The sequence below is a fragment of the Carica papaya genome, chromosome 8 (assembly GCF_054855325.1).
Source record: "Carica papaya isolate Zhongbai chromosome 8, ASM5485532v1, whole genome shotgun sequence".
Classification (NCBI taxonomy): Eukaryota; Viridiplantae; Streptophyta; class Magnoliopsida; order Brassicales; family Caricaceae; genus Carica; species Carica papaya.
Genome location: NC_142316.1, coordinates 30942919 through 30960136, shown reverse-complemented (window position 1 = coordinate 30960136; position 17218 = coordinate 30942919). Strand labels below are relative to the sequence as shown.

Here is a 17218-nt window from a genome sequence, read left to right as displayed (position 1 = left end):
TTCAAACCCACATTTCTGGAAACCCCTTACCTACGCGGTACCAATTTCTCAATTGAAACTTGAAACTCAATGTTGCTCCAAATCCAACGAGTATGTAAGATTGTTTTCATATGACGAACAAAAAAAGTTTCAAGCTATTCGAAGAGCAATTCGTGCTTTATCTGTATTTATAGAGTTTTTTCAATTTGAGAGGGAAGCAAAATTTTAACAATCACGAAAATGCGCAGGAGAGAAAAGAATGAATCTATTCACTTGACTATCCTAAGTGCATCTTGATTTCATCCCACAATCTCAAAAGAAACTAAAATGGATAAGATGAATCTCTACCTCACTCCCTTGAAGTAGGCATCTATGCACATAACACGCCTATTATTGATTCTCTCTAAAAAGTAAATGCAGAAGCAAAGCACCTTTTCCCAATGGCGCTTGTATAGATTTCTTGCCAGCCCTGACCTTCCTTATAATGTTCTACCTGTTACCAGTAAATGAAGAAATGTTAGCATCTAAGGATCATGTGTGGTTAAAACTTCAAGACACATCTCTCTTTTCTTTTCCTCTTTTTCTCTTAAAAGTTCAAGAAAAATGTCAACATACGGTATCTATGATGTCTGCACCAACTTCAACTCCTCCAATTACATATATGGAATCCTTCAGCACAGCCACAGCTGAATATCCCCTTGACTGGTTCATTGGCTCTCCATTCATCCATGAACCAATACGGGGATCAAATACTTCTACACTTGAAACCATCTCATTTCCATCAAAACCACCCATAGCATATCTGTAAATGTAATGAGGGGTCTAAGGAAACAGTAATCTCAATGTTCAAAACACCAACAAAAAAAATTTCAAGAAGAATCACTGCCAAGCCTTTTCCACCCTTTTTTACATACTATATTTTAACAACTAAAGAAGATGATGTCAATTGTAGCCATAAAAAAGGTTGGGGGCGGGGGGGGGGGGGGAGGGGACCAACTTAAATGTCGCAGCCCATTTTTCAGTAGCATGAAGTTTAATATAGCTGCACAATACTTAGACGTATTCAATATGTAACTTTTCACTTCCCATTTAGGTTTTGGGATAAACATAGAATGTTATTAGCAAAAGCTCAGTTGACTGGTCTTGCTACAGAAAGATCCCTTTTGTGTTCTGTGAAGTTCTACTTTTGTAACTTAGAGGCAATTTCTTAATTTTCTAATTCATGGAGAACAAGGAATCAGCAAGCAGAGTAAAAGACACAAAAAGTTAGAAGGAACTAACAGTTTTTCATTCAAAACAACCAGTGCATGGCAGCTTCTCTTTGAGTTCATACTCGCTATTCTGGTCCAAGAATGCTCTCTTGAGTCAAATCTTTCTACTGTACTGAGATAGTATAAAAAAGAAATGCAGTTGTCAGTCATCAGAGAATAAAGTGTATTGACAAATGAGAACTTTCCAATACAATCTGGGAAACCCAGCCAAGTGTTTAGCATACATTAGATTCATATTGAGGTTCAAATAGCCTCTCGGAAACTAGGAGGTAGATCTTCCACAGTTGGAAATAAAAGATGTGTCTTACAACTGGTGAAACAAATTTGACTACTTATGCGAGCATCTGCACCCACAGTCACATACCCACTAATACTCAAATTTCATGGACAACAGTAATGATCAGAGTCCCATGACTTCATAATTCGATCCTTATATGCATTATATACCTCAAACATATTTGTGTAAAGGTGTATCCAAATGCACATGTTGTGTTTTGGGTGTAACCCTGTTCTGGTTGGGGGGAGGGGGGCTGACAGAGAGCAATCACGTATCTACTAAAGAAAACAGAAGATAAAAATTGCATGATATCTTACTTCAGATAATTATTCCCATCATATCCACCAGTCGCGTAAACCACACCGTTAAGTTCCACAGCTGCAAGAGCAAATCTCTAAAGAAATAAAGGAAGATGGACTAAGTGTTATTTAGTTAAAGATATCTACCCTGTGCACATTTTTAATGCAGCATACAAGAGGACGATAATTCACGATACAAAATAAAGTATATAACATCCAACAGCAAGACAAACAAAAACAAACACCCAGTGCAGCAAGTGTTCATCAAACATTTTCCTGTAACCTCAAAGTATCACTTCAAAAGAGGATCAGTTACTAATTGCTAAAAAGTTTATTTTCCATTATCAAAATTCCGGCGACACAGATAAAGTATTTGTTCATAGTAGTCTTCCTTATTTTTAATATCACATGCTAACAGCTTACATATTTCTAAAGCAAGTCATTTCCTTTTCCTTTTAAGATCTAAAGCACGTTACACATTCCATTGAGTTGATGGTCCTCACTTTGATATTACAAATCACATTCCCTTTAATAAACAAAGGGAAAGTACAGTTTCACCAATGTAGGTTCTGTTGTAATTCAGTCCCCGTGGACTCAATACCCAGTTATTCGTTTTTTTTTTTTTATAATTTTAGATAAAATCAATAATCTTTTAGAGAATATCTGCACATGTCTGAGTCGCTAAATGCAAACACATAAAAGTTAAAGGTTGAACACAAAGCAGAATGGAGAATGATAAAAAAGAATACATAGCACTGTACGGTAAACAAAAAAAAAAAAGACCACCAAGATCGTGTAGCAAAATGTCAAAACAAAAAGGTAAAACTGTAATATACCAACTAATGCAGAGATTTTCTCTCTTTTTTTATGCAGATTAAAATCTCACATCTCCAAAGATCAAACTGCTCATTGCAAAATGAACTACTTATAGCTCATGAGTTAGAAACTTTTTCATCAGAAAACTCATTAATAGCTGGGGAGGATTTGCAAACTGTATATATAGTGGATACATCTAATATGTTAGAATATGCCTTTTTTTAATAGGTACTATTCTATGTACTATAACCCAATTTTGAGATCCATACAAGATACTAAACTCCAAATACCAAGTGTTTTATATTCAGTTATAGAGGTTACATCGTAATCTACACAAAATAACAATTTTATGGGAATAATTCAGAAATTGTGCATGAAGCAAAACATTAGAGCTTATTTGTCTATTTCAATTTTGCTCACTTGCAAACTTATGATTTTTTTCCCTCAACTGGAAAATTATACTAAATGAACCACACAAAAAATACCAGGATAATCAACAATAAACTCAGTTAAGTTCCCATGTATTATAACTAGAAAGAGAAGAACAGATAGATGCCACCGTGCATTCTTAAAAATCATGAATGCAGCAGCATGTAAAAGAGATAATTTGCTATACCTTTTGTGACATAGACCGTGCAGGTACCCAATCTCCAACATCTAAATCAAGCATTTCGACTTCTGAAAAGCATTCAACCCCATTTCCACCACCAATTGCAAATATTTTGTTATTTGAAATTGCAGCAGCTAAACTTCCCTTTTGCCCCTTCAAGGAAGGGCGACGGGTCCACTTGTTATTAGTTGGGTCGTATGACTCGACTTCACAGAATGTAGAAAATGTAATTTATAAGCTGACAAAATGAAGAACATTATAACCAGCAAAAGAAAAAAAGTAAGTGCAAAATACCTGTGTCGTACCACAGAAGACCACTTCCACCACCAAGTACATAAAATTCACCATTCATCTGTGTAACTGCTGTATATGAGCGAGCACAGCTCATTGGCATGTAGGATTTTATAACGTCCTTCGAGGGAAAATACGAATCCAATACAGCTAACCATGATTCACCATCATATCCTCCCACTAAAAATATCGACTCAGTAGGATCCAAACGTGACTCATCAAGGGGTTCAGAAGTGTTCTCATTAACACATTCAGCAGAGGATTTTGATGTAAATTCCAGCATGGTACAACGAGTTTTCAATCTCTGAATTTCTGTTTGGGCTTCAACCTGGAAGTCAAGGTAGATGGTAAATTTCTAATAGTGATGAATGATGCAGCTGGATGGACTGTGCATCATTCACCTAAAACAAGCTCCAGACAAAGCCTTACTTCGGAGCCAACAGCACCAAAAGTCTTTTAAATGTAAACAACCCATGGATAAGAGTTTTAGATGGAACCAAACCATAGATTCAAATAAGAAATCTAGAAATAATCTAGTTTCAATTATCCATCTTTGAAAACAGCAGCATCACAGAAAATCTCAGAAATGAAGATAACATAGTACCACAAATAATTTTTTCATAAAATCCCACGTCCAATTCATGCTCAGTTGACGTAATTAGACCATTTTCCTAAATGCCCCATCTCTGGAAGTTTTGTTCCTTCAAATGATCATCAAAATACACTGTTCAATATCTATGTGACAGCAAGCAATAAAGTATACATTCAGCTTTCAGATATATAAATTTAAAAAAGGGATCATCAAAGAACTTGGTGAAAGTTGCATACAAAGATATTTAGAATGGAAGTTATACCAGCTTCTGCTCCAAATGAACTATTTTGTGAGTTTGTTCAGTTTTAAATGCCTTAAGCTCTTCCATCCCATTAATCAACTGCATTGAACATAGAAAATAAATGACAGCTCATATTTGTATGTGATCAGAAGTTAAAAGGATCAATGAGCACTGGAGCTATGGAAATCTTAATCTACCTGAACTATGACAGCCTGGTAATGTAATGAGGAATCAGGACTCTCTTCATCTTTTCCCTCTGAAACTATTTGCTTCTCTAGAATATCCCTGTTCTCTGATTTCATTTGATTAATAAACCTGGAGTCTTCTACGTCATTCACCATATACAATTCTTTATGCTCCCTTTTATTAGCCAGTTCTTTTAGTTTCTTGAGCATAAGATCCTTCTGCTTCTGTCCAACTACATTTGCCTCAAGATGAGTTTCCAGCAGACAGTTATCTCCATTAATAGAAGAAGCAAGATACATAGAATCCGATTTCCTGCTTGAATGAAGAGGATGCTCAACCTCTGAAGCAAGCTGCCCAAACTTTTTAACTTCCTCTTTAAGTCCATCTGCATAAGGAGCCACATCTCTAAAATCTAATTTCTCACTCAGACAAGCAGACTGAACAACCTCTAAAGAAGGAGACTTTAAAGCTTCACCTCTATTTTCTGTATCACTAGAAGAAAAGTCCTTGAATATATTTCTCCACTCTGTTTTGGTATCCTGAGGCACAAGAGAACTTGGTGCAACTGCGAAAGATGCAAATAAGGACATCAACTTGTTTGCTTGAGCATGATCCAACTCAAACCAAAAATATTTAGGTCCATAGTAGTTGTCCTTGATTATTGGTTTAAACTGTCCTTCAGAGAGTGGTTCGCACTGCAGCCGGACACGAATCTGAACCTTAATTCAGAAAAAAATCATATTATCAGCTTGAACGCTTTCTCTTGCCCACAAAGCCAAAATTACTGATATAGCCAAAAAGCATGCATACAGTTGCTATGACACTAAAAGGAATAAAGTACCTGCGCAGGGTACAAAGTTCTCTCTGAACCACTGGTCCATGCATATGGATTAATGTTCAAGTCACCAAAACTAGCAGCTTCAAATACTCCAAGGAGTTTCCGGTTACTGTAGTTGAACAGAAACAATGGCAATCCAGGATAAATGTTCCTTACATATGAAAAGTGTGAATGGGGTAAACCTGTTAAAAGTTTCAAGGATAAATCTCATGAGCACATGGAATGTAAGATAGAACTTCATGAAAAGATATTCTTAACTCGTGCTACTAAAGCCTAACAGGTAAATTTTTTTAGATGGAAAGAATTTTTCCTGAGAGAATGAATTTTTGAATTAATGCACCAGAACACATAGCAGTTTTAATTGAAGATGGAAAGAATTTTTCTGAGAGAATGAATTTTGGGATTAATGCACCAGAACACATAGCAGTAGACACTAACAAACATTATCTACAAATAGAGATCCCTATTATCTCAAGAAATCATGTCCAATAAGAGCCATTTTATTTATGGATAAAGAAAAAAAACAAGAAACCAAAAACCAAAGAAATAAAGAAAAAAATCCAAAAATAATTTCCCAATGTGCAATTAAAATATCAAAGACTGACCAAAAAGTTGTTTGGACAAACATTCTTTGATGATGTTGTTCTTGCAACCAAATATGACACCGCCAAGTTGACTCTTCCCCAGATTTCTAGCAGTTAAATTATCAGCCTCCTTGTTTGGAAAAGAAGGTAGATTTGTGTTGAGCATAACCGACTGGGTTTTTGTTCCTGCCACCATTCTGTCATCCATACAAGAGAGAGCTTCATAAATATTGTAATCTCATGGTGCATTTAGAGCAAAAATATTGTGGGAATAAAAATATCAAGATATTGATTAATCAGGAACTACATGAAAGAATCTTCACGCAACATGCATGTTCAATTCATGGAAGTAGTTAAACTTGACTGTTAATATCACCTGAGTAACCAACTTCACTTAATTAACAAATGAAGCTCAAGACATTATGGAGATCAGTCTCAACAATCAGACTACACTTTACAATAACTTCAAACACATGACATGCAATATACATAACAAGCAGTTTAATTCCTTAAAACAAAAAATTGAAAATTTGAAGGACATCTATGTCAGCATAAACATACAGGAATTTCTCATACATCAATGACTCTTTCTCAAGAGGATACGACACTAACAACAAAGGATACAGTCTAAGCCGACTTTTCATTGAATTCAGTAAATAAAGATATCAAAATCTGCTGTTGATGAATCACACAGTGCACATAAATCAAGCTATGGTTACCTGGTTTCCTACAAGTCACTTACAGAATTTTAAACAAGGATTTGAATGTTCACACCAGCTTAGTGTATAATACAGGTGAGCATAAAAGTATCCAAAATACATGTATAAATGTAATTATTATATATATATTCTGAAATTACGTCGCTCCTACTTATTTCAACTAAGATGACAACATTTTAGATGGAGTCACAAGTTTAAATATAATAAGTAGTATCCAGTAGAAGAGTTTATCATACACATGGACCAGTAATCTGTATCGTAGAAAACCACCAAATAAACAAACAAACAGGAAGCAGATCAAAGCGAAGACCGTGTGACTTAGATTCAGAGCACAAATAACATTCTCATATTAATGCCGATAAGGTATAAGCCCTAGCACCAGAAACAAAAGAAGAATTTTTAGGGCAGAAAGAATTAGCGACTAGAAATCAACTACTCGCTTCTAGTAAAATAGGAAGTACGTCTAAAAAAACAAAAAAAAACAAAAAACAAAAAAGAAGTAATAAGCAGAAAATTACAGAAACAACCAAGCCTCCCGAACTACGCTCTGAAATACTAGAATTCAATAATCTCTAGCTTAAGAAGAAGATCAAACATCCGTGCATTAGCCGTGATCAAGTCAGCAGATTCAAAGCTCTATCGCACCCCTCCAGTGTGTGTGCGCGCGTGCCATGAATTAACTCCAGTCAGAGACAGAGAGGTATTAGAAGAGAATGTGTGTGTATTGTGTGTCTACGGAGGAGGGAGAACAGGGAGAGAAAGAGAGAGAGAGAGAGCAATACTCTGTCGGATTGGAGACGAAAATGATCCGCCGAGAAGACAACTAGCGCGAAAGCAGACGAAAGAGGAGGCTACTTAAATGAACCAGAAAATACACTGAGCTCCACTACTTTTAACATGTTTCAATCAAAAGTTTTTTAAAGTGAGGGATTTAATTTTTTTTAAGATTATTTTCAATTAACATATTTCGTCAATATATATTTGACGAAAATATTATATAAAAGCTAATGTTATTGAAATTTGACAATGTAATTATTACATATCTAAAATTTTAGAGTCAATTATTTAATTTCTTAATTTATTTTCAATCAAATGGCTCAAATAATATATTTTGTCAAAACATTCTCAAAAAATAATATATAATTTTTACGTTACTAAAATTTCATAACATAATTGTCACATAATCAAAATACAACTTGATATTCTTAAACATGTAAAATTTAGATAATAAAAAATAGTTAATATATAGAATCACATTATAATAAATTTTAGTATTAAAAAAAATAGAATTATAAAAAAAAAAAATCTTTAAATGTCTTTTTATAGAAGGGGAATCTTTGGTAATTAATAGACTATGCCATGAGATTTTTCATTGATCAATTATAAACTTTTTTACTATTTTAAAGGTCATCGCAATTTAACAATAATCTTATAAATCCAACAATCGTACATTATTTTCTTCAAGATTGAATTTAGAAATTGTGCCTTCAAAAAATACAAATTGAAATATGTATATATATATATACATATTCCAACGGTAACAATGTTAGGTTCATCTAAAGTTGGGAGCCCAAAAATAAATAAAAAGAAGGAAGTCCAAAAATGCATCACATATGTATAGATATATACTTCCAAGCTCGTAATGAAATGTATTAACTTCAAGCAGCCCATGTTGAATTATTTGGACCCAAAGTCTCCAGATCACTAGACCCGCATTGAAAAAGAAGCCCCAATAGGCATCCAGCCCAGGACCACAATATATTTTTATATTATAGCCCTGGATATTTTGTGGGCCCCTGTCTTGTTTCTGGTTGATTGCATCATAAATCCTGTTTGGTTTATTTTTTAATCTCAAATTCGAAATTGAATGACATTTAAGAAAATTCAAAACAATAACTTAAATATAAATTTGTCCGATCCTTTGTAGGAACTACCCCGTAATAACGAACTTGCAAAATGGATCTATTTATCATATAGAGATTTGTTGTTTCTGACCCTGCTTTACCCTAATTGTCATGTGAGCAAACCAAAATTATGTTTTTTTTTCTTCTTCGAGTTTACCTGCTACGGTTCCAATGCTAACATGATCTCCGTCAAACAAACGTAAGACTTTAGTTAGTACACAAAAGTGCACATCATGATTCTTTTGTCTATCAATAACTGTATGCATCGCGCGGTAGATGTAAAGAAATAAATAATTATTTCAGTAATGATGAACCAAACTAGTATTTGCGATTAATCTCTCTATTAAATAGTTATGCATTATTATATGAACTCCAAATTTTCGTGTAAATACAATCTTTTTTATCATTTCTTTAATGTACCTGTAGTAAAATTGAAATAATGTCATTTGATTTCACCAGCTTCAGTATGTGCTTTATAAATAAATTTGTCACAAAATAAAAAACAATATCTCCAACGTATAAATAATCGTCAATTTACATTCTCGTCATTTTTTATAAAATCAAGTTTACTAAGTAAACATTTATTTACTGTAGCTTTTAGCAAATAACCTCAATTTAGGTTAAATAATACATCTTAATAGGGAAGAACCATACTTGTTCAACTTGAAAATTATGAAGTAGTTCATTGAAAGTTTTAATATTGTATAAATACCAATCACAAATCATAACTTATATTTTTATGGATCGATTTCTGTTAATTTTTAATACACTTATAAAATGATAATATATTTTATAATTTTTAAATTGAAAAAAATATATTTTTAAAATATTGTTTTAGAGAATGTGAATATCCAAAAATATACAGACTAGTCGTTGGGGAGGGACTTCAGATTAGTTGGTGCTCAGAATTTCAAACAATATAATTATTTGTGGGAACAAAAATTAAACGACAAAAGTACCCCCTCAAATGTGTAGGCACAAGTGTTGGGATATAAAATATGTTTGTACATTTCAAATGTATAATATATTTGTCATATATTGTACCGTCTCGACATGTGGTCTTGCCGTCTACGCTCACAGCACATTCAATAATATTCATTCTCAAACTTTATTTATTCAAATATTATATATAGATATATAAACTTGGAAGTTACTCTTACCGAACCTATGTCGGCAATAAATTATAGTTTCGTAAAAAAAAAAAAATAAGAGTTTTTAATTGATATAATATTGTCATTTATTTATAAAAATGTATACTTAGATTTATTATCACTAACCTATGTACGATAATATTAAGGTGCAAATTAATATTTAATAGCAACTAGAATTCAATTGATTTTTTTTTTTAATTTACACAACTGTCATTTATACGAGAAAATGTTACTATTTTATATTTATTTATCATTATCATCTATTTATATGCAATAACATATATGTTTATTTAGTATAAACATCTATATTTATGTGCAATAATGTATATTTAAAATTATAATTATTAGTATATGGATTAAATACAATAACACGTTACAAAAGTATTTAAAACAAATTGTTGTGATTAATTCTTTAGAATTTGTTGAGTATTTTTATGTATTTAGATAAAAAAATATGTTGACATTTATAATTATTAATATATAAATTACACATATTTTTTTAATATTTTTATTTATTCGTATGAAAAAGTTAGAATTATTAATATATAAAATATATTTGATTTTACAATTTCTGATAATAAGTAAAATAACTATTGTGATAATTAATATTTTAATTTATCTAGATATAAGTTATTTGTAAAAGAAAACATGTATTTGGTTTTATAATCATTAATATCAAACATTACGTATTGATAATGTTTAATTATAATATATAATAAATTTTAAAAATAAAATAAAATTAATATTATAATATTACTTTCAGATAAGATAAAAATATAAAAAATTAAATATTATTTTTTACTAACAAAAATATTATTTCTTATATATAATTTTTTAATTAATTAATCATAAATATTAACTCGTTAAAATCACTTAAAACCATAAAAATTTAATTGTTAAATTCATTACAAATATAATAAAGTATTAAAACGAAATTCAATTTAATCACTTTTAACTTTATATTATAATAGTAGGGAGTTAAACTATAAATTTGTTAAATTTAACTTTACAAGTGGTTAATGTCAACTTGTTATATTTTATAAAATAATAAATTTTACGTTTTAAATAACGTTTGAACAGCGTGTAATTTGGTGTAAACATTAATTGTTTAAATAATATAGCATGATTATTATAATTTTGCTCATATTAATTTATTTAATTTGGATTATAGAGATTTTTTTTTTTCCCCACCCCGACAAGGGGGATATATCAGATCATATGGAAAATGAGAAGAAAACAAAGAGCGTGGCCGTGTCTGCACGGTAAGAGGTGTGGAAATCTACCTCATAACTTTGAAGCCCAGCTGAAAGAAATTGATCAGTCACTATAATTATGTTTTAAGCTGGCTTCAAGTTTAAACGCCATTAATCAAAAGGATAATTAGAAATTAAGACAGTGGTTAGCTTTTTGTAATCTGATGATTAAAGAGTATTTAACCAAGTCAAAAGTAAACCAACAAAACAAAAGTTAAAGAAATTACTTTTCTCGATTTCCCATGTATATATGCTGACCCCTCCACTTTATATCAAATGTCATCATTTCTTTTTCTTTTTTTTTTTTTTTTTGTTCTGAAGTGAATACAGATGCAATATGTGATGGGTGGAGCAGAACGTTTGTTGTTTCACTGGATAAAAGGGAAAAAAAAAAGGAAGAAGAAGAAGATTGTGTGTTTCAATGGTTGGGAGTCTCAAAAATAAAATATCTGTTAATTACATTTAATTATAATTATAATTAAGATTATTACGTCTCTAGATTATATAATCATTTTGTTATAAAAATTAAACACATATGCAATGAACTTTTGTACTTTTAATTTTATTGCCCTCCTATTGTTTTTTTTCTTAAAAGTTTTTAAATAATTGTTTTGATATGTGGTGGTCAACTTTACTATTATACTTACACGATACCATTATTCATACACTATAAAGACTATACCAAGCCAATAAGCATGAATCACACTTGTAAATTAATATCATCCAAGTTCTTTATTGAATCATCTAGTGATTCCCAATTTATGTTTTCGTACTTAATCTTTTAATTTTGAGTTAATATTTATTCGTCGAATAGATAACTCATCTTATATTGTACACTTAATTATAATATAAATTCAACACTTTATGATGTTCACAATCTAACTTAACCATTCAATATTGGGTTACTGTAGAACACAATATAAGTCGAACATTCAACCTAACTCAACGTTCTTATAATTTTTTTAATATTTGACTCAATAATAGTTAAAAATTATGTTATTTTTCGTGAAAATAACTGTATAAAATATAATAAATGATTAGAAACGATTAAAATAAAAAAAGTTATTAAATTGATGATTAAATATAAAGTAAGAGACCGGTAAGATAATCGAACACGCAGTTGATGAAATAGTTTATGAATAAAATACATAAAAGACACGTGAACAACCACCACAATCAAGTGTATGCTAATGTACTATAGAGGCAAATAATGAAGAAGATGGTGGAGTGATGATGGCAATTATAGTTTCATTAACAAAATAATAAGGTAGTATTCAATTAAATAATTTATAAGAGGATAATTTTTTAAAGAAATCATTTACACATATATATATATATATATTTAAAAGCATAAGCAATTTTTGAAAAATATGTGAAACTTGTTTTTATGTTTATCTATGTAAACAAATTTTAACTTTTATTTTGATTCATTCAAATTTTCTTATTTAATTACAAAATAATATAACATCACATAAATTATAATCAGAAAAGTGCAGGCAAACAACATGATAAGTAGTTGGTATTCTATATAAAATCAACATTATTAGTTATATTATTACATGATTTTCATTTAAAATATTTATTTATTAAATAATGATGATTGAATTATTTTTTGAAAAATAACAAAATTTGTTGGTATAGAATGTTTACATATGTATTAATTATACAAAAAATAAATATTTATTTATAAAAATAATAAATCTAGATTATGTTATAACAAATAAGCTATTTTTCGAAATTAATTCAGTAACTCACACAAAACTATGGTAAATGTTGGCTTACTCCATAATTCAAAATAGAATTCAGATTACATATTAATTTTTTTTTATAATTTTTTAGTTAAACTAAATACAAATATTAAAATAAACTGCATTGCATACATAAAATTGAATGTGATATAAGAAGTAAAACCTTAGTTATAATTATTATTCCCTGTGTATCCAAATAAAACCGAATGATGGAAGTCAAAAACAGGGAAAACGTGTTCTTCATTCTTCAAAATTTATCACCTTGGCTAATCCAATAGCAGCAAAACCACATTTTTTTACAATTTAAGAAATTCAAAAAAGTAAAGGGGTGAAGTGGGTAAAATGATTAATATACTTAAAAACAATAAGATATATAATATGATCAAATGTAAAACATAAGCAAACCCCTAGACGACAAAACAAGTTGCCGTTTTGCATCCTTGATTTGTTTAACATTATAAACTGGAATCCAATGCAAAAATTTCGGGGCTTCCCCCCCTCAAAAGTGGGCCCGAAAGTGTCTCAATGCCTTTTCAAGTCCTATGGCTTTGATAAATTATCCCACCTTGTTTTTTTTTTTTTTTTAATTCTTTTGGGCAGAAAAAAGTTAGATCATTGAATCAAAAAAGAAAACAAAAGAAAAATGTGATTTTCACATTCCACGAATTAAGGGCACGTTGTAATCAATTAATTATCCTTTAAAAATACCAATTAGCAAAATTAATAGGAATCAAAGGAAATTGTCTGAAACTGCATAAAGAGTATAAATCAGCAATTGGAACGTGGTTGATATAGGGTTATTATTAGCCGTGTGATGATGAGACTATATATAGGCCAATCAATCATGATGATGAGATCAGCGGCCTAGATTTATGCGCCTTGAAATTGGCTTGATAACGATGTTTCATGCTTTCCTATTTCTTCCGCCCTTTCACATTTGTGTCTCTATCTATGTCTTCTCATCTCCTGCCACACTAGATTCTGCTGTTTTAACAATCATTAATATGGAAAATATATTTTTAGGCCCTATATATCTCATTCTCCACCTTTCCATTAAATTATTTTTCAATTAATATTTTATTTATTTAATTTACCAATTTGGGTTTAATCCAAAATTAAAAATTAAACATTCCCAATTTTTATTTCAAGTTTCGTTTATTTTTTCTTCGAGTGTTTTGGCTGGGAGAGAAATGTGCCTTACTGGGGTGGTGTGAGTGGCGAGATCTGTTGGCGCCCGAAATTCGAGCTTGGGAGGCGTGTAGGAGAGAGCGGGCCCCACAGAGAAAAACCAGTCACTTTGTGGGTCCCGGGATTTAGACCCTAACCCAACCAAAAAAGCCCCGTGCTCAGCTACTTGCCCCACTCTATCCTCAATTATTATCGCCTTCTTTACAAGCCACCCTTCTGCAAATTTTGTCCGTACAGAGATAATCACTTGGCTGGGTACGGCTCGGCTAGGCTAGGCTAGGCTTGTCTCAGCTCGAGCTCCAATACATGCTAACGTTATACGCGCTCATCATAGCGAGTGAAATCACTTGCCAAAGATTCCAAATTTGCCCCAATTTACTCCTTTTTAAGCCGCTTTTGAATGTTCAAACGAAAATCGCGGCTCATCTCCCTCTTTCTCTATTTTCTCTCTTAATTACCTACTGTTTGGTTTCTTTTTCTGTACTAGTAATCGCTTTCCCTTGCTCTGCAAGCAAAACTTCAGCAAACCTCTGCGCCGCAGAGAATCCGTGAATCAAGTTCTCGAAACCTCCAGTCTGCATTTGTTTACGTAACGCAGAGCCTGTTGAAGATCTGCATTTTTGTAGCGGAGATTCCATTTGGGTCTCTCTCAAAGCATCCATTCATGGAAGCCTCATCTCCCATGTTCCTCCAACAGAAAACTCCTCTGCAAGAACTTCCGGAGGCCTCGCCAAAGCCTTACAAGAAGAGCTTCGTCACTACTTTAATGGAGGCCGCCACTCTTCGCTCTACTTCCTTCAAGGAGGATACCTACTTCGTCTCTCACCTCAAGTCCTCGGAGAGGAAAGCACTGCAAGAGCTGAAGGACAAGCTTATGGCTTCCTATGGGTCTGAAGACTGCTCCATGTGGGGCATTCCTTTGTTGGGTGGCAATGATAAAGCCGATGTCATACTATTGAAGTTCTTGCGAGCCAGGGACTTCAGGGTGAACGACTCGTTTCACATGTTGGACAAGTGCTTGACTTGGAGGAGAGAGTTTGGGGCAGACGGTGTCGTAGAGGAGGACCTGGGGTTCAAGGAGCTTGAAGGTTTGGTGGCGTACATGCATGGTTATGACAGAGAGGGGCATCCTGTATGCTATAATGCATATGGAGTGTTTAGAGACAAGGATATGTACGAGAGGATCTTCGGAGACGAGGAGAAGCTAAAAAAGTTTCTTAGATGGAGGGTTCAAGTACTTGAGAGAGGCATAAATCTCCTGCATTTTAAACCTGGAGGAGTTAACTCCATTATCCAGGTGACTGATCTCAAAGATATGCCCAAGAGAGAGCTCAGAGTTGCTTCTAATCACATCCTGTCTCTGTTTCAAGATAATTACCCTGAAATGGTAGCTCGAAAGGTATATATTATATGTGCTCTTGTTTTACTTTATCTGTAATCAACTTTCCTCATCTATTTCCTTTCAACTTATTCTGGGGAATTTCTGGTTTAGATATTCATCAATGTACCATGGTACTTCAGCGTACTGTATTCAATGTTTAGTCCGTTCCTCACTCAGCGAACTAAGAGCAAGTTCGTGATCTCTAAGGAAGGAAATGCTGCAGAGACACTTTACAAGTGAGTTTCTTTCATATGGTAGTGGGAAATTTTTCCTTTAACTAGTACAAGTTTCCAAATTTGTCTTTTGGGTTCCCTGTTGGCTTTTTACCATCTCTATTTTGGTTTTTAGTTGAACTGGAACTGGTACTTTTTCTCATTTTTATATTGTAACTTGTCTCTGGCGAGATGCCAAACCAGGTTTATAAGGCCTGAAGATGTTCCAATACAGTATGGTGGATTAAGTAGACCAAGTGACTTACAGAACGGTCCACCCAAACCCGCATCCGAGTTCACCATAAAGGGGGGAGAGAAAGTGAACATTCAAATAGAAGGGATTGAGGGTGGTGCTACAATAACATGGGACATAGTTGTAGGAGGATGGGATCTGGAGTACAGCGCAGAGTTCGTGCCAAACGAAGAAGGTAGCTACGCCATAGCCGTAGAGAAACCCAGGAAGATGAGCTCGTCAGATGAAGCAGTTCACAACTCATTCACGCCGAGAGAAGCAGGGAAGATGATACTCTCTGTTGATAACACTGCTTCTAGGAAGAAGAAGGTTGCTGCTTATCGTTACATCGTCCGCAAATCTACCCTTGTCTAGTTTCTCACAACAACAACAACAAGGTTTCATTTGAGCTATTTCTTTTTGGGTTTTATTTATTTATTTTTAAATTTGAGTTTCTGAATCTAATCTATGGGTATGAAGCTTGAGTAATATAGTATAGTAGTAGTAATGTGATGTATAAAGATGTTGGTAATGATTATTAGGGCTACTGATGATTTAATATATATATATATATATATAAAGGAAAAGCAGGTTAACTTTGCATAAAGGTCTTATGTTGGTGGTGTGAGAAATGAGGATGTTGGAGAATGGGATTTTTCTTGCTGGGATATGAAAAAGGAATGAATTTTGAGGTCACGGGCGTTTAGAATTGAAAGTCACAACTTGTGAAATACTTAAAGAGGTCAATGTTAATGGACTTGGGTTTTTGCCTGTGACTGCAGCGTTTCTCATTCTCTCCTCTCACCACTGTTTAATATATATATATACACATATATATATATATAAATATATTGGTAGAGTGGAATTTGGAGAATGAAAATGAAATTGTGTGTAGAGCACATTGGGCATTAATTAAAATTGAAGTGGGGAAAAAGGAAAAAGAATAAAAAAATAAAAACGTGTCAAAGTAGGAAGAGAAAATATGCAGCTTTTTGAATGTGCGGAATCTTGCAGGGCAGCGTGTCTTGTCTGTGCAAACTGGTTGTGTTTCACGATGAAGAAAACTTTGTAAAAGCAAATTTATGATGCAAGCCACAGTGACAGAGGCCAAAATTCTTTTTATTTTTCAACATTTTAATCTCAAATTTAAGAGAGAATTTTGACAATGTGACATAAAATATAAAAATTCTCAGATTTTTTTAAGGGTTAATTACCTGGTTATTATTAACTAAAATCATATTTGCAAAACAAATATATTATTACTTTTTTTCTATACTATTTTTTAAAAATTTTCAAATATAATTTACATGATATCAGCAAATCAGGTATATATTTATTTTAAATTTATTAACATGGGCACCGCACCATTATCCATGTCAGCATTTTTAAAATAATATTATTAATGATTAATTAATAAATTAATACATCAGTTTTAATTAATAATGA

The 17218-nt window shown here is 32.4% G+C and overlaps 2 protein-coding genes across 5 annotated transcripts; one reads left to right on the top strand and one right to left on the bottom strand.

Moving 5' to 3' along the window:
* Nucleotides 1-135: 135 nt before the first annotated feature.
* LOC110822588 (influenza virus NS1A-binding protein) lies at nucleotides 136-7618 on the bottom strand. Of its 4 annotated transcripts, XM_088209688.1 has the most exons (12): nucleotides 7486-7618; nucleotides 6006-6181; nucleotides 5404-5582; nucleotides 5038-5281; nucleotides 4574-4947; nucleotides 4398-4475; nucleotides 3547-3871; nucleotides 3259-3458; nucleotides 1845-1921; nucleotides 1261-1362; nucleotides 595-781; nucleotides 136-472 (listed from the first exon to the last, which is right to left on the bottom strand). In XM_088209688.1, exons 2-12 carry the CDS (start codon nucleotides 6178-6180, stop codon nucleotides 383-385), a joined length of 2031 nt encoding a protein of 676 aa, XP_088065814.1. In that variant the 5' UTR covers nucleotide 6181; nucleotides 7486-7618; the 3' UTR covers nucleotides 136-382. The 4 variants fall into 4 exon arrangements, 3 of the variants coding, with proteins under 3 accessions (XP_088065814.1, XP_088065812.1, XP_088065813.1); XM_088209686.1 differs by having other exon boundaries at nucleotides 4574-5281; XM_088209687.1 differs by lacking the exon at nucleotides 7486-7618 and adding an exon at nucleotides 7222-7479 and having other exon boundaries at nucleotides 4574-5281.
* Nucleotides 7619-14442: 6824 nt separating this feature from the next.
* On the top strand, nucleotides 14443-16379 carry LOC110822882 (SEC14 cytosolic factor family protein / phosphoglyceride transfer family protein). Its single transcript, XM_022053116.2, has 3 exons — nucleotides 14443-15346; nucleotides 15440-15564; nucleotides 15745-16379. The coding sequence occupies exons 1-3, from the start codon at nucleotides 14612-14614 to the stop codon at nucleotides 16145-16147; spliced, it is 1263 nt and encodes a 420-aa protein (XP_021908808.1). The 5' UTR covers nucleotides 14443-14611; the 3' UTR covers nucleotides 16148-16379.
* The last annotated feature ends 839 nt before the right edge of the window (nucleotides 16380-17218 follow it).